We start from the raw sequence: 27,998 nt of genomic DNA, 5'->3' as shown, positions 1-27,998 counted from the left end.
GCACAGTAAAGAAATCACAGAATTCTTTTTTAATAACGTCTCAATTCAAGTACAACGTATTTAAAATCTGACATCCACACATCCAGACAACAGAGAAACAGCTAAAGGGACAAAAAGACCTTCTCTTACATGATACATTATTAGACAGCAACAGAAGTACTTATTAATGGCTAATGTTAATGAATTTCTAATATATCTCCGCTTATTGAACTCACTCACTTCCCCCCGGAAGATATTAATGTCTGCATGTCTCTCCTGCTCAACTGTCATACTAGAAAAGCTCATAAGTAGGTGGCATGAATTTCTCACCGTCTGCCAAATAGATGATTGTTTTTTATTAAATCACCTACGTTTCCCCGTGTCATACTCCATCTCAACACACGGCACAGGAGTCTCCTATTCCATTTAAAGAGACCCAATCTTTGTTCAGCCTTATTGTACAAATAGATGATTACATCTAAATCCTTCGTTTATTTAGGCAGGTGTGGTCCTCTCCTGGACAGACGTCCGAGAGCACTGAGAAATAAATCACCACAAAAATGAAGGCACAGACCAAAGCAGAGGAGCCGTCTTGACTCCAGTGCTTATGGGGTTGTGTTTTTTTTTTTGGAATGCATAACAGGAAGAATTCTTGCGGCGTGGGAGAACCGATATAATAAATATTGTTCAGGACAATATTTATCGTTGCTGGATTTTACTCGGCGCTTTGCGTCCACGGCCTTCTGAACGCGCGGTGCGGACTGGTTCACTGTCGGAAGGCCACAAATGGATGAAAAGAAATCAGGTACTACATTTCCAGAAAGACCTACAGCTAAACATCGGCGTGAAACCGTGACGGCTGTCTCTGAGCTGCTGTGCACCGGCCGATGGCTCCGGTCAGAGTCCGCAGCAGCAGCAGCAGCAGGACCGCCGGGCGCCGACCTCATTGTGCTTTAACAGGTGCCTCAGCAGTCAGTGCGTCCGGAACGTCTTCAACGGCATTAATATTATTATTGTTATCAATCTCGGCCCTTGAATTACGCTCCCTCACATTATAAAGTGGGCTTCAATTGTGTATCATCAAACAACACGTTCAAGTAATTTCAGGTATGAAGGCGGACTCCACATTAGGCTATCTTAAATAAAAGTACACACAGTCACATGGAATTAGATTTTTAAAAATAAAACTATTGGAACCATCAAATGTTTTAGTAAAAATGTGCGAATTTGACAGATAGAATTTGGGACGTAGAGGCTGCTAGTGCTCCACTCGGTGTGACCGCTACGTTCCCAAATTCTGCCCCGGCGTTCACCATCAAACCAAAAACATTTGCATGGTCCTTGCATATAGAATTCCACATTTCATTTCAAGAAATGTTCGCAGGCTTCACGTGAAATTACAAAAAAAACACAACGTACAAATGAACATCTCAAATACACCATCTGTTGGTAAATAAAAAATATATATAGAAAACATGAAAGAAAATCCATATTCTATATGCTTTGGATGAGTTGAGGTATTTCTAAGCGTCAGAGTGACGGTACAAACATGGAGGTGGTGTGATGGAGGGCTGTAGTTTTTTGTTTTTTTTGAAACATTCCATCAGAGGGATCTCGTGGGTCCATAATCCTTCCCAAAGAAATGTGATGCAAAAAAACTACGCAGAGTTGTGCTGCTGAACCGCGCGTCAGCCTGACTGTCGGCCGAGCACCTGAACTACACGTGCGACTGAGAAACGGAGAGTGTGAAAGGCTCCAGGGACACGGACTCGACCGGGACCACGTCACGAGTGGTTTGACAAGCACAGCGATTCACATCACAGCGTGCACTTGGCGTGGAGTCCACTGTCAAAGAGCACGGGCACAACGTACAAAACACGACACAGTGACCACGGATGACTTCAGACGCTCGAGCGGTGATGGTCAAGAATTCTGCGATTCCAAAAAAAAGGTCGTTACAATGAGAATGACGAAAGGGTCCAGGACACACATATATATACACACACACACACACACACACACACTACTACGCAAAGTCACATGGCACTGACGAAGAACTTGATTAAAGAAAAATAACATTCAATTTATTAGGTTTAAAACGACCAGAGACGACTGAATCATCTAGGTCCGTCTTACGGTCCACGTGGCTTGTGTGTGTGACTGAGCAGCGCTGGGCTTCGTACCGGGCGGTCGCATCGGGCGGGAGCGGCCGCCAAGTTCTTACGTGGGACGTTTGTATATGTAACTGAGCCACTTGTCGCTGTAAAAAAAAAAACAACCTTTAATGGTGACACGTTATGCACCATTTTCAGGTTCCTACTTTGAATTTGGGGTTACCACTTTGGAAAGGTTTTCACGCTCTAATGTTCAGAAAAGGCAATCAGTGTTCTCACACTGCCCGTGCCTGCAGCTCCTCCTTTCACCCTCCGTCTAAAACGCCTGGATTTCTTTTAGCTCCGCCTCCAGATGAACTGTGACATCACAGCGGGAGAGACGTCTGAGCCAATTGTTTCGGGCCAGGCTGTAGGGGCTTAGGCACAGACGCGCACATTTGTGCGCACAAACACTGAAAGAGTGCTCTGCACAATATGTCACCTTTAAAAAAAATCTAAAGGGGAAACAGAAGATGTGGAACATTCACACCAGCTCATTCTGTGAGGGAGGAGCCTAATTCTTTCGAGTAGTTTTGTGTGTGCCAACACGGTTTCATTGTTACCTCCGCTCATTCTGTGTTCACTGAGAGTGTGAACACAATGGAAAAAAACTACAGAACAGGCAGCGCATCTGTCTGAGAAGTGTCCGCTCAAATCCGCTAAAGACAAACTCCCCTCCACTCCTCACACCAGGTCTGAGAAAAAGACAGCCCCGTCCGGCCGCTTCACTAGACGCGGTTCTGCAGAGTAATTATTCCCGCCTGTGAAGAGCTGCGGGATTCTAAAGGGAAGTGTTGAGAGGGGGGAGTCCGCTGCTGCGGTGCGTTCGGAGAGTATTCGGCCCCCTTCTCTTTTTTCACGTTGCAGTTAAATGGCAAAATTAAAAAAAAATGTATTTTTGAGTCTACACTCAGAACAAGATCATGACAAAACATGCTCTCTTGCCGACGTCCCTCCTTCCTTTCTGGCCGAGCGACCCCGCTCCTTCCAATCTGCGCCTGCCGAGGAATCATAGAGGCCACTGTGGATCTATTGAGCCTTGAGTGTAGCCTTCCCCACATCTGTGCCTCCACACGATCCCGTCTCTGATCTCCGCAGGCAGCTGCTCTCGACTTCGTGGCTTTGGTTTACGCTCTGATATGCGCTTTTCTAGATCGAATCATGTCAAACCAGTTGAATGGCACAGGTGGACCCGAGTCGAGGTGCAGACACATCTCAAAGATGACCAAAGTGTCATCTTTGAGATGTGAGATAAAAAGTGTCTGAATACTTTGACAATGTGATATTTCAGTTATTCCCCTTTTAATGATTTAATAAAATTATCTGTTTCAGTTTGTCATTATGTGGAATTGAGTTTAGATTGATGAGGCAAACTCTTTTTTTTTTTTATTTTAGCAAAAGGCCACGACATAATATGTGAAAAAAGTGAAGGGGCCTGAAAACTTTCTGAATATTGTGCTCAGGAGCTCCGACAACTGAATGCAACATGGACGCCACATGGACGTAGGGTGACGGCGACTGGCAGGGACGTGTTGCACATCACAAGCGCACAAATCCTTAAGGAGGAGAACAGAGTGCAAAATATGAATCTCTTGAGGAAACGAGTGGAGCATGTGTAGGGAGGCAGCGGCTCGCTCGCTCGCTCTCGCTCTCTCTCTCTCTCTCTCTCTCTCTCTCTCTCACACATGCACACTGTTCCTACATGGCAGTGCAGGATTCGACCGCCCCCCATCTGAACACATGGCTCTGTTTATGTCGACTCTCTGTGACTGGACGTCTGAAATAGCAGATATAGACGCATTAGTATTATTAATATTAAATCAAGGCAAATTAAAGAAATAAAAAAAAGACACTACGCTATCACGGCAGCACAGACATGTCATGTCTGTCTAGACTTCATTTTCTTTTCATATTATATTATCTTGTGGTTCCCTCTTCTCTACAAAAATAACACATTTTTACATCTTGCATCGTCCTGAATTTTGTTTTTCTCTCGCCAAGACGCGACGACGTGATCCAGTCACGGTGGCGCAGCTCGTTGTGCGTGGGAGCTGCCCAGTCTCAAATTCAGACTGCACACGGAACCTCTGCACAGACCCAAAAGTCTGCTCCAGACTATCTTTTGTGCGTATGCAGCCTGGCAGAAGTTGATTTCCAGTTGATTTAGTGTTTTCTCGTTCCGGAGGAAGTTGGCACCAAAAGAAAGAAAAAAACACCCTCACACAGATACAAAATTTCACAAGCCCTTTCTATAACATTCTACTGACTCTGTCAGTGAACAACACCAACAGCCAGAGAGACCTTCTACTGACCCATCCGAGATTTGCTGTTTGCTGCACCTCCCCTCAAAGAAACCGGATTGGTACAACCACTGACATTCAAGGTGTGTGTGTGTGTGTGTGTGTGTGTGTGTGTGAGTGTGCGTTATTAAGAAGTGGGAGAGAGGAGCGATCACAAGGACGTCTCCTGAACTGTGTGAGCGGTTGGCTGGCGTGAGGATGCGCACAGGGAGATCTTTCTTTCGGACCCTTCGTCCCGTGTTTGTGCTCCGTCGCTCTCGGCGTCTCTGTGCTCGTCGGCCGAGTCGTCTTTGCAGTGAGCCGCACCGTTGCCGTCCTTCTTGGCCATTTGGTAAGGCTGCGCGCTGATTTCTTTGGGCTGGTCAACGAGGACAAAAAACAAAGACAACAACGACAAGACGGTTGAAAGCTCGGGTTGGGTTGAACAGAGACACAGAGGAGAGGAAATGTGAGGCTACCTTCTTAGGCAGAGGGGTGACGCAGCAGAGCTTTTCTCTGTAGCGCTCGGGCAGGAAGAAGAGCAGCGTGCCCAGGACCGGAAACACGGTGCCGGGGGTCAGATCCTTCTCCTTCATCGGTCCTAAAAAGAGGAGACACACAGGAACAGGAAAGTAGGAGCAGAGTTTCCCGTTAGGCTGACAATTGGACAGTTTGCTCATTGTTGTTCCTCCTCTGCCTTTGAAGTGCTACAAGACTAAATGCCATTTAATTGAGTGAATATTCTTATTTACATTTGCGCCTAACCTTACAAATATCGATCTTGTAGAGGCAGGAGGAGTATTTCCTCCCTGACAGCCACGATGGGTCACAGCCCGTCCTCCCCTGCTCGCCCGGGGCCTGACTTGCTCCCCCGCCATCAGCAGCACGGATGCTAGCATCCTCGCCGCTGTCGCCAGATCGCATCCACTTAAAAAACACGCGGATATTTTGGCCTGATATTTTCGGACGTTTTGGCTCGTCATCTTTACATCTTTGATTTCAGAGGGATTCATAATAATGATAATTTGTTGGTAAAGCTTTTGTGTGACGAGCCGTCGACCTTCTTCACTCCTCTGCTGTATGTTTGTGGGGAGGAGATAAGACACACGCTGAACGAAAGGCAGAGCGGAGGAGAGAAACCCGATGGCAAAATGACAGCGGAAAAAACAAGTTGAGACTCTCACACTGAGAAGAAATGAAACAAGCGCACACAAATTAAATAATAGTGATAAAATATTTGACCGTTTCCCGTTCTGTTTAGGGGAAAAAAAGTGAAAAGAACAGGACAAAATCAAACACCCTGCGTGAACCAGTGGCTGATCCTGGCCTGCACGCATGTTGCACTGTCAATCAACAGGATGCACATCATACAAATATTAAGCATTCAAACTCAACAATCTGTTCTCATTTTAACGTACTGATTTTGCAAACTACAGCATGCTACTTGAATCTGATGAAGAACACACATGACCACCTAACATAACTGGTAAATATTGCTTCTTAGTTTTATTTTTGATCCTTTTCCTGACAGACTCATTACTATTATGTATTTATCGTGTTATGTGTGTGTTTTGGATTACTGTTGCACAACCAATTGCTCTGGGGACAAATAAAGTCCTACTTGACTTGACTTGAACACACACCAGACTTACTATACGTAGTTATATCCTGTTGCTACCGATCAAACCTTTGAACACATATGTGTTTAGGAACTGGTTCCTACTCTGTCCTCTTCAAACCCCTTGATCTCATCACTCCTTTAAGTCAGTGTGACCTGCTGCCAGAAGCTATTGTCTCAATTCAAAATGGCTTAGAAATGGTCACCGGTGTCATTGCATACTGTCAAAACCTTTGAAAATGAGCGGCCCATCCAACAGGACTAACGTAAAAATAATATTACAATATGAATCTTGGTGTCTGATAGTTCCAGATGTGTTAAATCCAAGAGCAGATAGAAAAAAATCTGTGTGGGCGTCACTTCAGCTGTGGTTCCAATGCTGCCGCTCGGCACTGTACATGTATATATGTATATGGGACTTTATGAGTCAAGGGGTCGCTGTAGAGTGTGATGCAAAACCAAACAGTTGGGGTGGCAATGAGGTCAGTGATGTAGTTGGTGCAGGAAGTGGAAGCGTGCGTACCTGTGAGAAAGCTGACTACCAGTCCCACAACCACCACGACGGCTGAGTTGTGAGCACTGTACCACATGTAGGACAACGAGTACAGCGCCTCCACACCTGTCGGCCTGAAGAACGGATGAAAGAGAAGAAAGAAACAAATCTGTATTAAAAAAAATTATACATCTCATTCCACAAAGCAGTGTTTAATCCAAGCAATGTTTCATCTTATGGAATGAAGAATGATTTCTTCACTGTCTTTCAATACATTTAGTTGACTTTGGTAAGAGGCATGCGTACAAGGTTAGTTCTTGACCTTTACCTCGGCTTGGCAGTGGAAGCGCTGAGCAGCGTCGTCATGACAGCGGTGGTCATGTTGTGGAACAAGGGCAGGGCAGTGGTGTTGAGTGCAGGTGCCGGTGTGGAAGGAGACATGCGCATCACAAAGCTGCCGATGCCGATCCAGAAGGCCATGGCGAGGCCGGCCACCAGTCCGACCACCGCACCCTGAAGAGAGCAGCAGGGGGTCATCGTCATCTCCTTTATCACAAATATATCTGTGTTCACAGTAATGAAATCAAACAGGATGAACTCCCTACGTTAAAAGCACGACTCACAATCGAGTTGGCCCAGGGGAAGAACATTCCTAGACAGAAGAGGCCCAGCAGGGGACCACCAACCATCCCGAAGATACTGAAGGCTGCCTGAGGGCACAGACATGAGGATGGCAGTGCGAGGGATGACCGTTCATTGTACAGCAGCATAGTTTGGTCTTACAACAAGGAACTTCAGCACATATGGACACTTTTTACTGCACATTTTTCTTTTTTTTAAAACTGCTTCAAGATTTATAATAACATAAAACATCTTGTCTTTCTGGTACAACTTTATTTGTAGGTGAAGGATTCTAATGAAGTAAAAACTATTTAAAAAGTAATGTTACAGCTTACTTAAAGATACCATCAAAAACATTTTTCCAAATGACAAAAAAACCCTGAATGAGCTTTTTTACCTGCAGCACAGATCCCATGAGGGAGGCGACGTAAGCCATACCCAGACACACCAGGCCGTAGGCCAAAGCTATGGAGCACAAGACCCAAAGTATTTAGCTGGAAGAACTGGTACACTCGTACTGTTTGGAATATAAAATGTTCCTCATAAGTTGAAGAGGTCTTTGTTGGTACATTATCAGTAATTAAAAGAAGTATATATCAGTGAAGGAAGTGGTTACGCATGAGTGTGTCCTGCATTTGAGTAAAAATACTTTAGTGTGTACTTTGCCTAAACACTGACGCTTATTGGTAACAGTTATTCAAATAGGCGTTGGTTTTCATTTTGACGTTTTTGTATTTTGTTCAAGTGCAATAATAATTTCCTGGCCCTCTCTCTGTGTTCAGACTTGAGAAAACAAAAGGAATTGTATGTCTTTGGAGATGTAAAGTATGAATTCAGGAAGCCAAACAAATAAAGCCAGTGGCTCACCGAGTCCTTTGGAGAGCAGTGTGGCTTTAGCTTCTGTCATGTTTGGAAAGTGAGGTTTAATCAGGTCCTCCATGGTTACTGTTGCTAGGGAGTTGAAGGCTGATGAGATGGTGCTGGTGGGACAAACATAGGATTTAATGAGTAGCTGGTATTTTCGAATACATTACACAGTTGTCTGCGTAGAACAGGAGGTCTGGGCTGAAACTTCCCACTTATGAAAATGTCATGTCATGTCCAGCTGATAGTAGGATTTAACTTTACATTTCAATAAGAGCAGATGTGTAGTGATACAAGAGGCTAAACTTATTACATTAAAGTAAACCTGCAAACGACATTGCTGTGACAACCAGGGAGATGTTCAATGACTGTAGTTCACTTGCTGACTGACGACTCACAGACAGTTAACAGATCCTTTACTTCCAAGTCTGTGTTCTTGGGTTATTTACCTGAGAGCTCCACTGAAGAGACAGGCGACAAACAGCCCTGGGAGCCCGGGCAGATCCCTGAATACATCCATCACAAAGTACAGCACCATCTACACAAAGAAACTGAAGATTAGGATCACAGACCTAAAGAATACCAGATAATAAAAACATTGTATAGCCGTGAGATAGACAGTTCTCCCGTGACCCTCAAGGACGAGCAAGTACTGTAGGGCTAATGGATGGACAAACACTATATATTCAAAATGGATCATTTGGTTGAGCATGGGGAGCAAACCAGTGTTCACCTGGTCATTGGTTTTGACGTAGCCCTTGTCCAGAGGGCTGTCCTCTCCATACCGAGCAAACATGACCAGACCCATCAGACAGCCTAAAGACAGGACCACCTGCTGGCATGGGAAGACCACATAGCAGGACCTGAAAAAAGACACGAGAGGCCACAAAGTTAAATCAAAACACTTGACCAAAGATGACCAGTTTTATAAAGGGAACACATAAAAAGCAACTTTTTAAAAAGTGCAAAAAAAGAAAGAAAAGGATACTGAATGATCCAAAGTTTACAGTGGCTACATCATGTTCCTGTATCACAGAAAATGCAAAGCATGTAGGGAGGAGCTAATGACACCTACATGACAGCTTCTTTCTCTGAGCGAGAACTGAGGTATCTCTGGACCTGGGCCTGGTTGACCCCGTACAGCGCCAGCATCAGGAAGACTCCGCCCACACCCAGAGTCCAGAAGGTGTGGCGCTCGAGGGGGTCCGGGTTAAGCCTGCAAAAGACGGAGAGGGTAGAGCATTAGCATTTCGGAAGTACACACAAGTTTGATTCCTAAAGCAAAGTGTCTTTTAGCGTCTCTCTCTGCTCCCGCCTCTATGAAGTTAATCCCAGCTTATAAGCGCGGATGAGTAATGCGACGACTCACTCTAGTCCGGCAATGCGGCTGCCGTTGACCGCTTTCCTCCAGACCTCTCCTATGCCCCCCGCCTGACTGGCCCCCACCACGATGACCGCCAGCTGTCCAGCAAACATCACCACTGTCTGGAACACGTCGGTCCAAATCACCGCCTTCAGGCCCCCCTGCGAAACGGGATAACATGGGTTCGGTCCATAAGAGATCAATATTTCAAACCATCTGCTGTAGGCGCACATGGATCAGAGCTGCAGTTTACGGACGACAGATGGAGCAGAACTTGTATGTTCATAGAATAATCATAGAAGTTAAAGAAAAGAGATGAGGAAATTATAACTGAGAGAAATAAATTATAAAAATTCAATCAAGTACAATTAGATGATTAACAATCACCACTTGTTGTCTCCTAAAAATACAAAAAGTATTATCAACTCTATTTTTTACATGATCCCTTTATCCTATCCTTTTAACTTGTTACTCACATTTGTAATACAAATATTAATGAATTATATCAAATTATTGTTTAGGTTTTGTTGTCGATAAATAGACAAATACTTTGTCACAAATGTGATCACTTATTTGGTAAATCTAGCTTCTCACCAGAGCAGTGTAGAGAGTGCACACCAATCCCATGGCCAGCACCGCTCCCCACAGGTCAAAACCCGTCACTGCAAGGGAACGGAGAGAAACGATTACATGCACAACAGGATACTCCAATAACAAGGTCAACATTGTACAATGTCTACAATATATACCATATTCCTGTTTGTCTTTTCTAACTGGGAAAAAAAAGTGGCGATCTTACCAGCATTGAGCGCCAAGGCTGGAGCATACAGGACCACCCCCATATAAATGACCTGCAAAGCACAACAGCAGAGCCGGGCTCAGAGGTCATGTGTCGGAGCTAACTCGCTCACATGGCAGGTTTTACTACAGCCCGACAGATGCATCTGTTGGCCGAGAACATCGTTTTCCCATGTGAAAACTTTTTTTTTTTTTTACAGAACAAACTAGGGAGAAAAGATGTGCATTTGTGCTTATATTTTACATTTAAATTAAATTACATTTATTTTCTTAATGATCCATACATTTGGCTGCATTTGTGTTTTCTTTTCATTTATTGCAGTTTAAGGTTAAACCAAGCCTCAATTACATTTCTTTGTGATAAGGGTTTGATAATGACATTTCTCCCTGTTGGTAGAGAACTGTCTAACTTGCCATTATCATTCGACCTTGACTCAACCATGATTTATCCCTGCTCATACACATTTCTGAATTAATTTGGAAGAATTTACAGTTATATTGTGTCTCTTTGAGATAAAAGTTAATGTTCTCAAGGTCATGACATCAACACTGTTGATGCTTCTATTAGAGAAAATATAGATACTGCTAACCCTTATACAGGAAACGCAAACCATAATAGAAATGTTACAAGGGTCAATGTGACATTTCCGAGGCCAAAGTCAGGCTCTAATGTAATGTAAGCTAATTGGCCTGTGGATGCGTTCCTTCGTCTGTTCTTTCTCAACAATAAAAACCTGCTGTTTCACATCTAATAAAATCACTGCACAGACAAAAACTTTATTTTTACAATGATTTATAAACAAATAACTCAAACCCCAAAAGAAAAAAAAAAATCATTGCCATTTAGAAGATCATTGTCTTACTATATCATTGATGACTACAACTTCCAATTATACAATTTTACACAATCGGTCACAAACCCTAACCCTAACCCTATTTATCTTGGTGAGATTGTGGTGTTGGCCAATCAGATCATAAAAAAACAACAACCAGAAACTAATGTACAGAGAAGGTATGAAGTAGACTAAGATACCATTTGAAAGATGAACGTCACAGTCCCACATATGCGAACCGTCTTGTTGAAGCGAAGTTCCAGATACTGTTGAGAGGAAAGAATGATGACGAACCAAAACAAAAAAGCAAAAGAGAACAAACAAAATCAAAAGGCAGATTATATATCATCTCAGAGACATGTGTGGTAAGTGCTGAGGACGTTTACTCTCAGGATCAGAACTGTCAGTTTAGGTTTGCATCAACAAAGCCAGATATCAGTTTTTTTTTTGTTTTTTATCTACAGGACATTACTGCAGGAGGTATCTTTGGCAAATGACTGGTCAAACTCCTTGAGGTTCATGAGCCTGACTGGATATAAAGATAAGCAGTCTCGAGACAAGAACATGTGTTTCTGTTGGATGTTACCTCATCAAAGATAAAACAGATTAGAGGACAGATAAGAAAGCCAAGCTCTGAGATCATACTTGAGAAAGACGACGACGGGGAGAAGCCAGGGGAAATTCTGACAGAGTGTAAAACAGAAATAAACAGGCGGACAGGGGAAAGAGGACAGCACAAGTGACCAATGTTTTAAAAAACACATTAACAGATCATAAATCCACCATAGTGGTGCAGTCCTGTCCAACGGTGTGTTCTTGTATTCTCTATTGGTGTGTGTACCTCATAAGCACTGGAGAGCTGCAGCCTGTAGAAGACTGGTATAAAAACATGAGCTGGGATGAGCAGGCCCAGGAAGTAGGAGCAGCCCAGGAACCAGTACTGAGTTCCGAAGGTGTACACCTCCGATGGAGCCCCCAGGATGGCCACCGCCGACTGGAAAGTGGCCAGCAGGGACAGAGACACGGGCAGGCAGCTCATGGAGCGGTCCGCCATCAGGAACTCCTGTGGTAAACATGTTGGTGTGGGACATGATTACTACAAACGCACTTGAATCTCACCCTGAACTATTAAAGAGTGTTGGGTAAAAGTAAGGAAGTATTGTCAAGAAAAGATAAAAGACTTTGTGGGTTTAAAACCAAAGTCTACCTGTGTTGTGCGTTGGCGGCCACCGGAGAAGGCATGAAAGAGGCCGATGCCGGTCGAGGCCACGAGCAGCAAGGCAAAGATCACGTAGTCCACCGTGGTGAAGTGCATCTGCACTACATCCGCCATGATGACCCTGGACGTCGGGAGGCTCGGGGCAATGAAGGCTGCAGGGACCACGGCCCCGGGCGACTGTCACAATGTCAATGCGGCACTTTGACCAAAGGAGGGGCGACACAAAGAGCTGGAGGACGAAGAACAAGGAGAGAGAGAGAGAGAGAGAGAGAGAGAGAGAGAGAGAGAGAGAGAGAGAGAGAGAGAGAGTCAGTGTGAGGTCACGTTAACCTCTCTCAGTGAGACCTGGAGGAGGTGGCAGAGTCGGCAGAAATATACAACAGCAGGTTCTGATTTAATAACAAGGATTTACTTGGTAACTAGACACTAATCACTAGAACAACAGCATTATATATAAATATTTTTGAATATAGACCAGAATTGTTCATGCTAATAGGTTTTATTGTTAATGCACCAAACCTGCATGCACAACAGTATGATACAACAGTATGATAGTTGGTAATTATTGCTGATATTTAAAATATGTCACTTAAATTACAATAGGGCTGCAACAAATGTTTTTTTTTTTACTATCGATTAATCTGTAGATTATTTTATCAATTCATCAATTAGTTGATCGGGTTTCCCCAAACCCCAAGATGAGGTTTTGTTTTGTCCACCCAAAGATATTTAGTTTACTGTAATAGAGGAGCGAAGAAACCAGAAAATATTCACATTTAAGAAGCTGCAATCAGAGAATTTTGACTTTTTCCCCATAAAAACTACTTGAACCAATTAATTGATTATCAAAATAGTTGGTGATTCATTTAGTAGTCAATTATTAATTGATTAACTGTTGCAGCTCTAAATTACAATGATATAAACTATTTTATGCGTGTACAATTATCTCTTGCATTTGTACATTATTCAAAGCATTAACATTTGATTTAATTATGAGAGAGTCTACATTTAAATTGCTGTGTGTTTTGCACTGAAAGTCATCGGCCCGTTTAACAACAACAAACCAAATCTATTGAATACATTCACAGTTTATATTTCCTCATGCAAAAAAGTCCTTCAAAGCAATAAATGCATTTTTGCAAAACACAACTGTATGCCAGGTTGAAAAATTTACCCAACAACAACAAAAACCCATATCTAAGAAGTTACAAAGTAAAATAGCGGTAGACTTACTGTGTCTAATGTGATCGAGCTGCTGCTGCTGGCTGACACGTGCACACACACACACACACACTGGCAACTCAGAGGCGAGTGCTCACTGGAGGGGGATTTCCTAGTCCGATCCCATCGTTATCACTGTGGAGGCAGAGGAGAAATTCAGCAAAACAATGCACCACAGCTGAAAAAAGAAAGACAATCACACGAGAAGCGACTACCACAATATTGTTACAAATCATTCAATATCGGCCCAATCTTTTCCACGACTGTGTCTGTGTGTCTCTTGGACAGATATCATTTCAACCAGACAAAACCCAATCTCGTGTTTTGTTTGTATAAGAGACACACTACTCCATTGCTTAACAGATTTCACTTCAGGAGATATATTTTTGTTGTCAACAGTGAAGACTGTTTTTGTTTTTTCAAACTCCATGCTGTGCTTATCTGAGATTTCACTACAAACAAAACCATAGTATTTTTTATCATTATTAAAGTTAAAGCTCTCAAATTATTTCCCAAAGTGAAGATTTGCCCAGACCACTTATCATAGATTCATATCGACATGTGTGTATGTGTTTCAGTGTCCGTTTGTATTGTATTGTAGTGTGTGTGTGTGTGTGTGTGTGTGTGTGTGTGTGTGTGTGTGTGTGTGTGTGTGTGTGTGTGTGTGTGTGTGTGTGTGTGTGTGTGTGTGTGTGTGTGTGTATGTGGCCATGCAAAAGACTAATTGCAGTGCAGCAAAACTGCGGCAATAAACGCAGAGGCTGCTTTGGATTCAGATTTTACACAAACATTTTGGTATTGAGCTCTGCTCACACACACGCGCACATGTAAAATTCACATGGACAACTGTTCAGTCGTTCGCTTCAGCCATATTCACATGCTGGCAGCTGTAAATGGCAGTGGGGGGCAACTGTTTCAAATGACAACGAGCCAAAGATGTCAGCACTGCCAGTGAGTCTCGTCTGTTGCAGTTAAACTTTGCAGTAACGTAAAACACAAATCTGCAGGGATTAGCATGTGTGGGAGTGGGAGTGTGTGACATTATGTTTTGAATCAAACTGAAATGTTCTGCGCTGACTGCCTGTCTTGTGAGATCCTCTGGGCTGGTTTGATCAAGCAGCAGCCAACAGACAGGACCCCCATTAAATCCCACTCTTATCATTATGTCTAATCTCTAATCCCCCTGAACGTGACTGGTTGGGAACAGACGCAACTGCAACAGGTTCAGTTCCAATGGTGCACTGGACTTAAAGCTATAGTGTGCAATATTTAGAAGAACGTATTCACAGGAATTGAACATATTGTCTATAATTGTGTGTTCATATATGTATAATCACCTGCAACAAAGAACCAATGTTTGTTCGTCCACTTTGAATGAGTTAAATATAGCTACATTAGGGGGACCTGATCACCGTGTAAGTCGCCATGTTTGCTACGTTTTGTTGTGCTGCGTTCCGGTTCCACTGCGACTCGGCGAGTTCCGACGTATAATGGAACACAGCATTAAACACAGTTGCAGAAAACGGTCGAGGAAACGTCGCATTCGCGCTGCCGGAAACGGGAAATACAATTAGCCGTGTGCCACCATAAAGTGTCCCCTGTCTGGTGCTCAGTTGGCTGCGGTTCGCAACTTTCCCACCAGATGCCGCCAGAAAAGTAAAAAAATTACAAACTTGAGCTTTAAATCAGTCACTTTTCAGAGGAGACGTTACTACAACATCAGTCTTTGGTAGATGCTCTGCACTGCACTTCAAGGCATGCTTAAAAAAAACTTTAATATTATCTAAATGAACTGAACAATTGCTGCAGTGCTCGCTAATTAAATCTTTCAGTAGCAGGTCTAGTGTGTAGCAACTTGGTCTGCTGTTTCACAGAAACCGTTGCTCCTGGTGAGAGTTGCTAGATTTGTGCTGACAGTGTTGTGCAGGATAATAGAACCCCTACAGTTAAGATGCCATTCTTAAATGGACAGCATCAGTGTGAAAGAAACTGTATTAAATCCTGACCGGTTACAAAGAGCCCCAGGATTAAAATCATTCCAGCGCTTAAAAACAAGACGCCAACGGCTTCACAGAGTGGCGCCCATGGAAATGTACTCAAGTAAAGCTACTTAAAATGCCACACTGATTTGGTCTTGTGCAATTAAGGTGTGGGACACGTCAGGTCAGTTAAGTACAACTTCAGCAAAACTTAGGCAGCAACAGTCCGAGGACACAAGGAGAGTGAGAAAGTTAAAAGAACGTACTTCAACCAGAAACAAACTGCATTCATTTCAAAGTGACACCACTATTTAAGAAGGCAGCCAAAACAAACATGAGGTAAAACCAGACACTGAAAGGGAGAAGACAAGCACACAGAATAGAATAGAGTAGTCCGTAACACCAGAGATGGCCATTGTGGGACACGTCCCGCCTCTACCTCGAAACAGCCAATCATCTGCCATACCTGGATACGCAAACCAAGATCAGATATAAACTCTCGCATTCCCACCAACTCTCTGGTGGGCTGAGCCGATAGCGTCACGTCATGGCACTCCGGATTGAGCTGTAAACGCACATGCGTAGAAAAAGTAGGGGGGGGCATTTTAAATGGTTATTTTTGGGCAAACTCATGAAAGCTTTTCATCAGTTTGACTGGTGGTTCTATAAATGCATTTCTTTTTGGCCCTAAAGAGGATGTATTACATCATAGAAGCACATATATATCAAAATGCATGTTGATTCTATGTGCCAGTGACCATTAAAAGTGCAGCTCCCTCCTCATTCATGTAGCGAAAAAGCCTGGTGTAGTTGTCCTGAAATATGTGCCGGGGGTTGTTGAAAAGACGGCTGCCGAACATTGCGACTGACATTACGAAATAACTTTAGAATTAAAAAGCCTAAACTAACAGCAGTTAGTTCCTTCCCAGGTAATAGATGACACAAGTGCATTCATGTGATGGAGCACATGTGACTGACCGCCGAGGCTGGCCAGAGCTGGTATTCCTTCAAAGTCTCAAACCTTTCCCAAAACAAAATACTACCACAAACAGACAGAGACGAAGTCCTGATGTCCAAAAGAGATGCAACTCGTATTCAGAATTTGAATTTTTTTTAAAGTACCACACAAGGTTCAAGATCGTGTCTGTGTCTGTGTGTGTGTGTGTGTGTGTGTGTGTGTGTGTGTGTGTAAGCGCTGGTAACTGCAGAAACGTTGAAAGTTTTACTCTATGTGCTATAATGCTGCGGCCCACCAAGCCTCTATCAGGAAACTTAACAACAAGCCCACGGGCTCCCCCGTTCTGGATAATAGTGTACTACAGTTAATGGCTTGCTGCAATTTTCAATACGTAGGAATGTTCCGCACAAAGAAACATGGCTCACAGGAAGCTGATTTGCTTCCGCACCAGTTGGCCGAGGCCCATTTCACTACATCGGTGTCCTGCCACCACGTGAGGTGTAACATGTCAGGGGCGTGCAGCAGCCAAGTGGTTAAGATGCAACACCACGTGGCAGTGACATCCCCTGGTTATGGCATGTCGTACCACATATCTCCCCATATGCCCTGTCTTCACCTCAACTGCAACTATCAAACGACAAAATAATTTAAAAACAACTTATCAATTCTTATTGTATGATCCGTGTTCAAAGATCAAATATTCCTACAAAATGATCGCAAAGCCCAAGGATATGTCATCAGTTCGTTCCACCAACCCAAAGATATTCAATTTACAATCATATGAAAAAAAAATTCAGCCAATCATCTCATTTAGGGAGCCTGATATCGCAAATGCTTGCCATCTTTGCATCACCTGCCAATATCATAATACCCACCCTCCCATATTAATCAGTGCGTAAGCTTCTTAGACGCTGATTCTCTTTACCGTTGCTGATCACTTATCTAGATCACGTCTCCCACCGGCAACACAGTCGGAAGACTGAATATGTATCTGTCCGTGTGCCGTACTGCTTGTGTTTAATGTTTGACCTGGCTCTCCGTATAAGTATCAGGTGGTGGTTGTGTCATGAGAATCACAAAACATCACACAGGGAGGCCGTGGTTGCCTGGCAACACATGACCAGTGATTGTTTTAACCTCTGCTTCGTGTGTGAATGGTGTTTGATGGTGAGAGAGCAGGTAGAGCATGGGAAGGTCTGCGGTTGCATATGACTGTTGAAAGAGTCCGAGGATAGGAAGAAGAAGAAAAAAAAGGGAGTTCAAAGTAAAATCACATTTTTTCCATTCTCAGTGTTACAGAGTTAATAGGGATTAAAGGGGCAAAGCAGATAAATGCTACCAGATATCTCCTTATTGTCCTTGGCTGCCAAATATGCATCAGTCTTATTCTGTATCAGTCGGTGTTCCTTTTTATAGTCAAAACAGCCATTTCATCTCATTTCAGGGTTTTTTACAAGGTCATTTTGATAAAACCCAGAGCAACTTCACCTTTCGTTCAGACATTTCACATAAAACACACTGGATATAAACGAATTATAGCTATTTATCCTAACGGCGGGTATCATAGACTATATATAAAAATGGACGTAGTCCGGAAAATTAAGCCCATGTGGAAGTGCCTGAAGCCTGTGTTCTCTGGAATGACCAGCAGATGGCAAATATGAAGGCGCTCTAAAGAGACAGTCAGTGGATCACCAAAGTCATTTGGTTTCCGTGTCTGGGAATGAGATATTTTTGTGCTAATCTATCCAGCAGATGAGTAGTTGAGATATTTCAGAGGTTGACTGACCAACAGTGCCATCAACAGAAGCAAAACACTAGCTTGGTCCTGGTCAGGGCTGTCCCCCACACAGTTAACGACACAGTCCTGGATGGTTTCATCATGGACAGCTAAGGGAAGGGGCTGTGTGCCACTCTTTGAGGGGGTGGGGCTGAATAACAGACACACATTTGTCAAACCAGTTAGTCTTCCACCTTGGAGTGGAGCTTTCCATAAATGCCTGCTGCCAGCCAAACAGTTGACTACTCATTTTTACGACCTGCCAGCAACTTAGTTATTATTGATTAACTCTATTCATGTGAGTCTAATAAAATAGTTGTGAATAACAAGCTGCGATTGTGTTAACCCCTCCCTCGTGATCTATATGAATGTATGTTTGCCCAGCGAAGAGGTTGTGTGTGAGTGTTTAACAAATATTAGAAGAAATTACTGATAAAAAACCCATTAGGGACTGCATTGATTGCACAGACAGTGGACAGCCTCATTAGACGGGCTACTACTGGTGGCAGCCACTTGACAATTGGGCAGTAAGAGTTACGAGTCCACTGAATGCTGCATTTTTCATATACGCCACTCAGACGTTTATGGGCTAAACGAATGAACGGATTAATGAATCAGACTGCGTTGGATAAAACGCACAAGAATTTGAAAAAAACTGTCAGTCATGAATCATAAAGTAGAATTGAGATTTGCACTATTTTTATTTTCGCAGCCACATCTACTGCAGCTTCAGCAGACCCCCACCCCCAGCCCCCCCCCCCCCCCAAGGCAAACAGAAACAATGAGCACAGATATGGTTAATAAATGTCACAGGAGCAGAGACAGAGAATAATGTGCTGATTGGCCAACACTTTCAGCACAGCAGAATGTCCACCAGGGAGCTGATGTTTTCTTTGGTTGGTTAGATTGTTTGTTTGTCAGCAGGAGAAAATACTGAACAGATGGGACAGGGGCCAAGTAAGAGCCCCTAAAGTCCAGGATTTTAATAAACACTTTTTTTTTTACATTGTGCATTTCCCAATGCATGGATCTTGAAAGGGGGGAAAATATGTTATATTTAGGCTGAATTCTATGAGTGTGTGCAATTTGGTGCGGATCCAAATAAAAATCTGGATCTAGCGGATTTAAATTTGGTGTCATAAGGGGACTGTTGGGCCTTGGCTGAGTGTTAGCTATTAGCATTACTGTCAGGCTTGTCTGGTGCTTGGCCCCTAAATCGCTATTTAAAGGACCTAGTGTGTTAATAAAGATATTAGAAGAAGCTCAAGTTGTAACTTCTGTTACAGAAAAGTTATATGGTTATAATTTGATTGGATTTAACAGATATCTTCCCCACCACACAAATTAATACAAAAGTTTTAAAAGGGGGGAAGTAGAATTCAGCTTTGATAAGCGGATTCTGACCTGGATTTAGATTCGACAAAATGCTATTGAACTCCATCCCTAATCTATTTCCTTTATGTCCTTTAAATAGGCTGTACACATTATTTTGGATACCTGTTAGAAATTATAACAATAACATAACTGGGAAAACGAAGAAAATGATTTCTCTATTTTTAGGAATACAAGCCATAATTTCACCAAATATTCAAAGAATCATCCAGTGAAACAATTATGTCAATTACTATGATATTTTCAGTCTAGAAGAGCACATGTTACTAAATGCTGTGCAGAGAACGCCACACACACTCTCTGGTAACTAAAATACACATATGAGTCACCAAGCACACTTCAACACAAGCACAAATGGTTTACTGCCATCATCACTTTTGGAATTTGTGCACGCTCGTGCCATAGGTCTGCTTGTATCTCAGCGACCCAAAAAGACCAATAATCTCAGTAATCATTAAACTTCCAGCTGAACCATGGCCTGCTTTGAGAAATCACTACCTACATCACAGACTGAGGTTGTAAGAGGTAGAAACACCTGACAATTCATTTTCACAAGCATCAAAGATAAAGAGCCACTGATTTTATTAAATATAAAATGTACATCTCTGATGATGTTGTGAATAGTGAATGCATTGAAGGCAGATCTTGACAATTGCAACACCAGATGAAAGGAGCGCTGTGTTTGGCGGAAGCTTTTGTGTAATCATTAGCCTGCAGACGATGTCACAGTTCCTTACAGCAGTTATCTGGGAGGTGCTCAGCCTTCTTCAGGGGCATGTGCTACGAAAAGAGTTCATCATACCCAGGACATGTTATCAGGTTTGACTTAACCTAACACTGACCATCCTGGATAACCTGTGCTACTGGGCTGGATATCAACTGTCTCAGTCAAGGAATCTCAGAGGAGAGAAGAAGTTAATGTGTGATATGGCCAATCACCCTGAACTGTTCATTCATGAGCATGAGAAATATTGTTGTTCCAACAAAGGGATAGTATAACGTTTTTATTACCATTTATTGTCACAGTCTCCTTGTGTTGTTCTGCGCTGCAATGATAGAAAAAGAACTAAAAGGAATCTGTCCGGAATTAAATAATCTTTACTGAATTCAAATGAGTTCATGTATTTATTAGAAACTGTTTTAAAACCAGAATGGAGAAATGTAAAGTCTGATACGGCAAGAGCTCAACAGCCCACGGAAGGGAAAAATCCCTTTCATATTCTGAATCAAGCGTTTTGATTATTAGCCCTAATTTGGTAACCATCCAAGGTCGACTCACCACGAGCTCTGAGGCTATTAAGCGATGGTATGAGGACCTGTAGAAGCCAAAAGTCTGTGTGATATCCACCTAGTTTTTAAAAAAAAAGTACTACACTACCACAATCCTTAAAGTGTAACATCGACAGTCTCTGATTGGTTGGAAGTCCTTGAAAAGGCATTTGCAATGTTTTATGGGATGAGTAGTCCCTTCACTCATAAAATAAGTATGTCAAGAGGAAGGCTGGTATAATTGTATCTCTGATTTTTCCCCATTTTCCATTCTTTTTGTTCTGAAAACAAAATTGTTTTATGGTAACGAAACTCTCGGCTTAAAACTCTTTATACGAGGATTTTATGAAACGTCAATGAAGTGAGGGAATTGGAAAATTCATTTCCGGAACAGGGGGCCTTTTAAAAGTGGGCGGTCACTGTTGAGCGCAATATGCGCTGCGCTTTAATATTCGTCACGTTACTCTGATCTCTTTTGTCCCAGGCAGGATCCTGTGGAACGATGACTCTGGTTTCCCAGTAATCTGATTGGTCAGAAGTTGGACCGGTGGTGACTGACTTTGATTATCTCTCTTATCTTGTATGGATAGCCATTCAGCACAAGTTACCATGGTGATTAACCCCGGTAAGAAGAGCTCCAGCTTCGTAGGACGGAGAACCTCAGGGTTAAACGTGAAGTTACCTGGATAACCGCAAATCCTGCTTCGTAGTCCAGGCCTCCGGTGAGGTGGAACTGTGCATCTAGAAGTCTCAGTGAATTTAACCTTCACATCAACCTTCACATAGGTTACAAATGCAGCAACTTAACCCCCCCCCCCCCCCCCCCCCCCAAAAAAGCAGCCAATAATGTCTGAGTTCGACTGACTCACCAAAACAATGAATACAGTGACATTGGTTTTCAAACCATTTCTGCTCCCTTCGTGATCCACCCAGCAGCCAGCTTATAACACTGACGCAAATATCCAGAGGGAGAAATTGACATATCTTCGTTAATAAGTCTTGGTGATCGATTTTAGAACCTTCACAGCAATGTGGTGTCTTGGACGTGACCGCTTGTGCCTGTGGTCAAGAGGAAGGCTGGTATAATGGTTGCATTTTGGAGCAAATACTGAGCTTATGAAATTGATCTTTAACCCTCCTAGAAGTGCAGTCAACATTGGAACCGCTGTACGGCTCTTGTGCAACCTTGCATACACGGTGGTGCAAGGCACATCATAGCAAAAACAACAACAACAAAAAACCCCTCAAACAGTTGGTCACTGCACTGGAGTCCTGAGGTCAAGTGCAACATCTCCGATGGTTATATTTGTCGTTGTTGGTTTAGCCAGGTTCCGACCGGAAATGATCTGCGGACCTGCTGCCTAATTAGTCCGCACGCGCTCCCGACAAGTCATTCATTTCAGCTGCCTGCCGCTCGAGTTGCTAGCCAAACAGGCTAAAAACAGGCTCACGTCTCACGGAATGCGCCATGCCCGGGAATGGGCCACGCCGCTAAATGTGCCTTGCCACGAACGTTACACGACGAGCCATCACGACTCAGGCGGCAGGCTACTGTTAAGCTGCGGTAACTACAGAGAACACACGCGGGGGCGCGCGGGCGCGCGCGCACACACACACACACACACACACACATGGCCATGTTGCCCAAGAACTTTCTCAGCGTGTATCTGATCTCTGAGAGCCGAGGACTCCGCGGCGACGACGCGCGGACATTTCGGGTCATCTTCACGAGAAACATGGTTTGAATTCAGGGACTACTAGCTTACCTCTGGCCGCTCTCCCGCTGCCACAACTCCCCGCTACTGGCAACATCGTTTCCCGTCGTCCGTGGGCTCCAGGCGCGGACGGACGGACCGCCCACTCTCCTTGACAGCAAGCGAGGGTGCCGCCTTCAAGTGCTCCACGTAAACGAGATATACTCGCGCTCACCGCCGGCAAATGGAACTGCCCGTCAGCCGTAAATACGAGCTTAATCTAGGATTTAGGTTGAAAACATTGACATAGTCCATGTCGGCGCAGTTAGAGGTTGACACGTGGCACTTTAATATAGTACCCATTTGTTATTCATTTCGCACATGGTGCACACTGCTCAGTCGGCAGAATGTGCTCCAAAACGTCACATTTTCCAGCTCGTCATCACAATTACGACCTTTGCGACGTCACTGAAGGAGGCACAACACGTGCTGCGACAGTCCCGAATTATATTTAATTGTCGCATTGATTTGTGAGCACACGTTGTCTATTTTTAGGCAAATTACGAGGATTACAATTCCGAAGAACGTGGAGGTGACCATCATTTCAGCGAAGCCAAGTGTTTTGCGCTGTGAAACACGACATCGGCCGAAGAGGACCCACTCCAACGTCACCATGACGTCGGCCTAGCTGCGCGGACACAGAAAATCGTCGTCATGGTGATTAATTACCCTGGCAATAGATTGCTGGATGATCGTGTCGATACCGTGGCAGCGTACGTCACCTGACCCCCGCAAAACACACCGAGCAGAACAATCCGTTTCTTACCTGCTCCTGCCTGGGGGATTTTTTTTTCACCGGGGAATTCTCCACTGCGCGCACCTGATCCAACAGAACACACATTCACACATTAGTTGTTTAAAATCAAAAAAATAAAATCTATGCATGGGTGACTTTCATGAAGCATTCCCGAAGCCATCCCCCATTTCTCCCCTGTGCGCACTGGTAGAAGCTCTGCCGCTCGGGTCACACTCACATCTCTCTCTCGCCTCCTCTGGCTGATGAGTCGCATGTAATTGAATCAATAGCGACACCGAGCGTGCGTGTGACGCTTTGAAATACTGACAAATCCAAACTACTCCCGGCATCCTCAGTTTGTGGTGGCACACTCATTTTGTGATAAATATAATGGTTATCATTGCAAAAGTACTGTTTCATTTTTGTTTTGTTTTTATTGTAAAAACAATGTATCAACAGTAAATCACAAGATGACAACGGATTCTTTTTTTTTAGACTTTACATACAGAAATCTATTGAACGCAGTAAATGAATGAGCTGTAGTTAAGCTGGTGGTATATAGTACAACCCATCCCAACTGTTCAGTTCCTGCACTTGCATCTGGAGCAAGGACTGATCCATTCCTCTGACAACGTGAAGAATAGTGTGTACTAATATATCTTTAATATACAATATTGATACATTTTCACCAAGGAGCACAACTGCTTCTATCAGACAAACTGTCAGGGGCACCATGTGATATTTTTCAAACATAGTGCAGAACAAAATCAACACGGACAAGGTAAAAGACTCCACTTTTTCTGACATCTGCCAGTGTCCAGAGAATGTAACCACAGGGGCACGGGGGGGAAACCCATGAGGTTCTCTGCCAAAGAAACAAACAAAAAAATATATATATTTTGCTGTCAATGGCATTTTCTTCTCATGAAGTGCAGCATCCCTTTCGTCGCTGCTGGGTATCCATCTTTCAGGTGCTTTTCCTCAGTTCAGCAGCCTGATGATGGCATTAATGTCTGTTCCGCGAAATCCAGGATTTCCCAGGTCCTTCAGGAGCCCGGCCTTGTCCCTGGAAGCGTGACGGGCCACTGACAGCCGGAAAGGCAACAGGAAGTTGTTGGTGGCCCGGAAGCCCTTCCCGACCGAGTAGATCTCATGGATAAGGTCCTCCAGGCAGATGATGCCATGTTTACCTGAGGAACAAGAGGGGGAGGCGTGTGATGGGATGACAGGATTGGAGCACAGTGGAAATAAGTTTGGAAAGGAATTCTGTGGCAAAACTTCCAATTTTGCTTAATTCTACCTGCAATATACGCACTCTAATGTCCAAGGAAAGTTGCTCATTTTTGGGGTGTGTGGCAGTGGCAAAAAATATTTGCAGGTTTTGCAGTTTATTCATAGTCTTACATGGGACGCCCAAGTGGCTTAAAGATGTTTTCAGACAGCTTTTTTGCTAAAATTAGTTTTCAGTGTAATCACAACTGCAACCTTGACATGGGGGGGTGGCAGCAGCCGCAAAAAGAGGGAGAGCAGCTGACACTTTTCTGAACGCCTACAGCTCTTCGCCACAACAATGGGAGTTCAGTTTTTTCAACTTTCCACCAGGGCTCCTTGTGTGGCCGTGGCAACGACAGAGTAATCAGAGAGAGCGAACCAACAAAGGAGCTGATTTTACTAGTGAACTAGCAGAGTTCGCTGAGTTTTCCTAGGGTGGGATGCAAGTGATATTTTGTGAAAACAAGTGTCGTGGGGGAAAAAACTGCACCATCTAGTGTATGTACACTTATGTGAAAGTAATAAACAATATGACATATATTTTGTTATTATAGTGCTTTGTGGTATCTTATACCTTTATACATAAACTTTCCAGTATTTGATTAGGCACCTTCCAAACAGATTTGTTTTCATTTAATCTGAATATTCATCTGATCGCATTCTGGATTCAAAAGGCACAATTTTATTTGGTGATTAAAAGCAAGCCCTGCTCTCCGTGTGTGGTGGCTCCATCACACCGTTAAAAGACTTACCCATGTGCTGCTCAATGAAGGTGTTGTCTGTGAGGGGAACCTTCCTCCGGCCCACCCTGGTCTGTCCTCTCTTCAGAATGAGCTCACGAACAGACTTCAAGTTTGGGAATCTGATGGCAAGATGACAAAAGGGGTTATCACGCGCAACAACACAACGTTTCACTAACTGAAGCTCAACAGTCGAAATTACTCACCCCCAGGCCACGTAGGGCTCCACCACCTTCATCATGGCCACAGAGGTCTTGTTGATTTTGACGAAGCCCCCGCTGAAGATCTTCCTCAGCCTCAGCATCTGGACCACCCTCATCACTTTGGGACTGACACCTTTAATCCTAGGAGGAAAGAATCATCAGTGTTAAACCAGCTGTGTTTTGGTTTTTCAGCAGGTCACTGGCGTAATAAGGCAACAACCTTCCATCAACGGTGCATGGTGCGTCTGGTTCTAAATTTGTCCAGTATGTCAGATACTGGACAATATTAATTATACATTTTTCAAGCGCAGTCTGCGATCGGGCATCAGTGCAGGTAACCGTTTAATCCCCGGTAACAAATAAACAACCTCTCCACATATCTAACAATACTCAATCTCCATCGGACGCTAAAAGAAGAATCTGAACTTTGCTGTGGTGGAGAACTCGAAACGGCTGCTTGAGGTAAAGACAAAAAGTATGAAGTGAGATTATAAATTATGACTGGGCAGCAAAACATGCTGCCTAGTATTGCAACATTGTGAAGCAAACCCACCTAATAATTTCTAACTTTGGTAAATTCACCTGTTGACTAGATTTTGAGGTAAAAACAGACAAAGTATCACAAAGCTTCAGCTTGAGCTTTCACCCAACAACAATACTATCAACAAACCCGGAACAAGAGGGCCGTAGCAACCTACCATTTGTTTTATTATGTTTAAAATAGCAAGTATTGAAAAAAAAAAAAGAATTGATGTGTTTCATTCCCAAATGTACTGACTTAAAGTTTGTACTCCGAGTGTGAACACCTTGAAGAATCAATAAACTCTTCAGCTTCTGATGAATTTCCCCGCACATGGCCGACAGCGTCTGCGGGAGTACTCACTCTCTGATGCGGACAGCAAAGGCTAGCTTGTTCTTCGCAGGAGGCAGAGGGGCGGGTGGCCTGTGCTCCACTCTCCGGATGCGGGTTTCATCGCGATGCTTCTTGTGGCTGTCTTTCAAGAAGTCTTCCAAGCGTTTGAACCTCAGCGGTTTGCCTTTTGATACCTGGGATAATGTAGAAGTGCACACGTCAACAAACAGCAATGTTGAAACACCGTATCAATGTTTGACATCCAATCCAAACGTGTCCATCTGCATTCGTTTTCAACATGTTGCCAAACAAACACAAGGGTGATCATCATCTCGCTCACCTTTCTCTTCTCGAGCAGTGCAAGCTTGGCTTGTGTGGCTTTGATGGCCTGGTACGATTTCCTCTTTTTCAGTAGATACTCAGGAACCAACTTGATCACCTTTTTAGATCTGAAAACACGAGCACACAAACGAACACAAAATATATTTACAGGATAAAAGCTTTTAGCACACACGTAAAATAACCAGCAAAGTGGCTGCTGTTCATCAGGTTTTAACGTCTGTCGTCTCTTATCCAAGCAGAACGAATTAGCTATAGCTTCCGCTTCAACATTATAGCTGTGATTGTATAGCATTTTCTGTTGCTATTGCTAACAGTTTAAATTAATATAAATAACGTACCCGATAGTTACTAGTTATCTTTGACAGCATACAGCACAGAGGTTGATAGTTACACAACTGCTCTTTCAGTTACACATGTAATAGTTCCAAATATTAAGCTAGCTGTGTATCTAACACTTGAGTGTTAGATACACTCAAGTGCCCATGTGAAATTAAGGCTCCCCACAATCTCCTTTATCTGCCACCAACGCTCTCAATAAAAGTCCCGGACGGATGAGTTCGACTTATATTTCTTGGAAAGACTCAAAAATAGCCCACTGGACGTGAAGAAAACAACAGATGGACCCAGATAAAGTTAAAAAACAAATACATACTCAGCTTCGGCCATGGTGCAGGCTTGAGAGATAACCGTCGCTTGATTATGACCTCATAGTCTTTCCGGAATCCCCGCGCCTGCGCAGAATTGATCACCGGTGCAAGACTTGTGCACTGTGCAGGCCCTCTGGCGTTACAGGTCAGTAAAGCCAGAAAAGCGTATACAGACATTTTTAACAAATTTAAAAAAATAAATTATAAGAGGTGATAAATCGGGTACTGCATATCTTTGTATACATTTTTTGATAGGTATCATAGTAAGAAAAACAAAGATATCATAGTGAGAAACTTTGAAGGACAAAAGTTAAATAAATACATAAATAAAGAAATAAATGCAGAAACGAATAATGACATTATTATAATTACAAAAAAATGAATAAATAAGTACAGTTTGCGATTAAAAAGGCCATTTCTCTATTTTTACATTTATTTATTCATACATTTATACACTGAGACAGAGGCACAGAAATAAATAAATGTAGAGATGTAGAAATACAGAAATAAATAAATGTAGAAGTGTAGAAATACAGAAATAAATAAATGTAAAAATGTAAAAATGTAGAAACAGAGGAATGGCCTTTTTAATCGCAAACTGCATTTATTTATTCATTCATTTACACTTATGT

The 27,998-nt window shown here is 43.2% G+C and overlaps 2 protein-coding genes across 3 annotated transcripts; both read right to left on the bottom strand.

The window, feature by feature from the left end:
- Positions 1–14: 14 nt before the first annotated feature.
- slc5a6a (solute carrier family 5 member 6a) lies at positions 15–23,632 on the bottom strand. 2 transcript variants are annotated; one of them, XM_035616730.2, is made up of 20 exons: positions 23,340–23,632; positions 13,454–13,576; positions 12,209–12,449; positions 11,843–12,064; positions 11,202–11,267; positions 10,170–10,221; positions 9,965–10,032; positions 9,377–9,531; positions 9,083–9,223; positions 8,741–8,870; positions 8,457–8,545; positions 8,011–8,123; positions 7,541–7,608; positions 7,146–7,232; positions 6,851–7,035; positions 6,553–6,656; positions 4,891–5,012; positions 4,639–4,790; positions 3,835–3,909; positions 15–3,688 (listed from the first exon to the last, which is right to left on the bottom strand). In XM_035616730.2, the coding sequence occupies exons 3-20, from the start codon at positions 12,332–12,334 to the stop codon at positions 3,592–3,594; spliced, it is 2,052 nt and encodes a 683-aa protein (XP_035472623.1). In that variant the 5' UTR covers positions 12,335–12,449; positions 13,454–13,576; positions 23,340–23,632; the 3' UTR covers positions 15–3,591. The 2 variants fall into 2 exon arrangements, with proteins under 2 accessions (XP_035472623.1, XP_035472622.1); XM_035616729.2 differs by lacking the exon at positions 23,340–23,632 and adding an exon at positions 22,586–23,302.
- Positions 23,633–23,723: 91 nt separating this feature from the next.
- On the bottom strand, positions 23,724–27,468 carry rpl7l1 (ribosomal protein L7-like 1). The gene is made up of 6 exons (XM_035616734.2): positions 27,372–27,468; positions 26,718–26,826; positions 26,408–26,571; positions 25,528–25,665; positions 25,334–25,443; positions 23,724–24,499 (listed from the first exon to the last, which is right to left on the bottom strand). The coding sequence occupies exons 1-6, from the start codon at positions 27,383–27,385 to the stop codon at positions 24,291–24,293; spliced, it is 744 nt and encodes a 247-aa protein (XP_035472627.1). The 5' UTR covers positions 27,386–27,468; the 3' UTR covers positions 23,724–24,290.
- Positions 27,469–27,998: the final 530 nt, after the last annotated feature.

The sequence above is a fragment of the Scophthalmus maximus genome, chromosome 18 (assembly GCF_022379125.1).
Source record: "Scophthalmus maximus strain ysfricsl-2021 chromosome 18, ASM2237912v1, whole genome shotgun sequence".
NCBI classification, from domain to species: Eukaryota; Metazoa; Chordata; class Actinopteri; order Pleuronectiformes; family Scophthalmidae; genus Scophthalmus; species Scophthalmus maximus.
This window is presented reverse-complemented; position numbering and strand designations above follow the sequence as displayed.

What these genes read in the sequence shown, in the direction of transcription:
- slc5a6a (XM_035616730.2), bottom strand. Translation starts at nt 12,334, where the DNA reads ATGGCGGATGTAGTGCAGATGCACTTCACCACGGTGGACTACGTGATC. An exon ending in TCATGGGATCTGTGCTGCAG is followed by an intron (nt 7,233 to 7,540) that starts GTAAAAAAGCTC and finishes CTGTGCCCTCAG; the next exon opens with GCAGCCTTCAGTATCTTCGG. An exon ending in GTCGAATCCTGCACTGCCAT is followed by an intron (nt 3,689 to 3,834) that starts GTAGGAACAGTG and finishes CTCCTCCTTAAG; the next exon opens with GATTTGTGCGCTTGTGATGT.
- rpl7l1 (XM_035616734.2), bottom strand. An exon ending in CACTGCTCGAGAAGAGAAAG is followed by an intron (nt 26,572 to 26,717) that starts GTGAGCGAGATG and finishes ACATTATCCCAG; the next exon opens with GTATCAAAAGGCAAACCGCT. An exon ending in GAGCCCTACGTGGCCTGGGG is followed by an intron (nt 25,444 to 25,527) that starts GTGAGTAATTTC and finishes TCTTGCCATCAG; the next exon opens with ATTCCCAAACTTGAAGTCTG.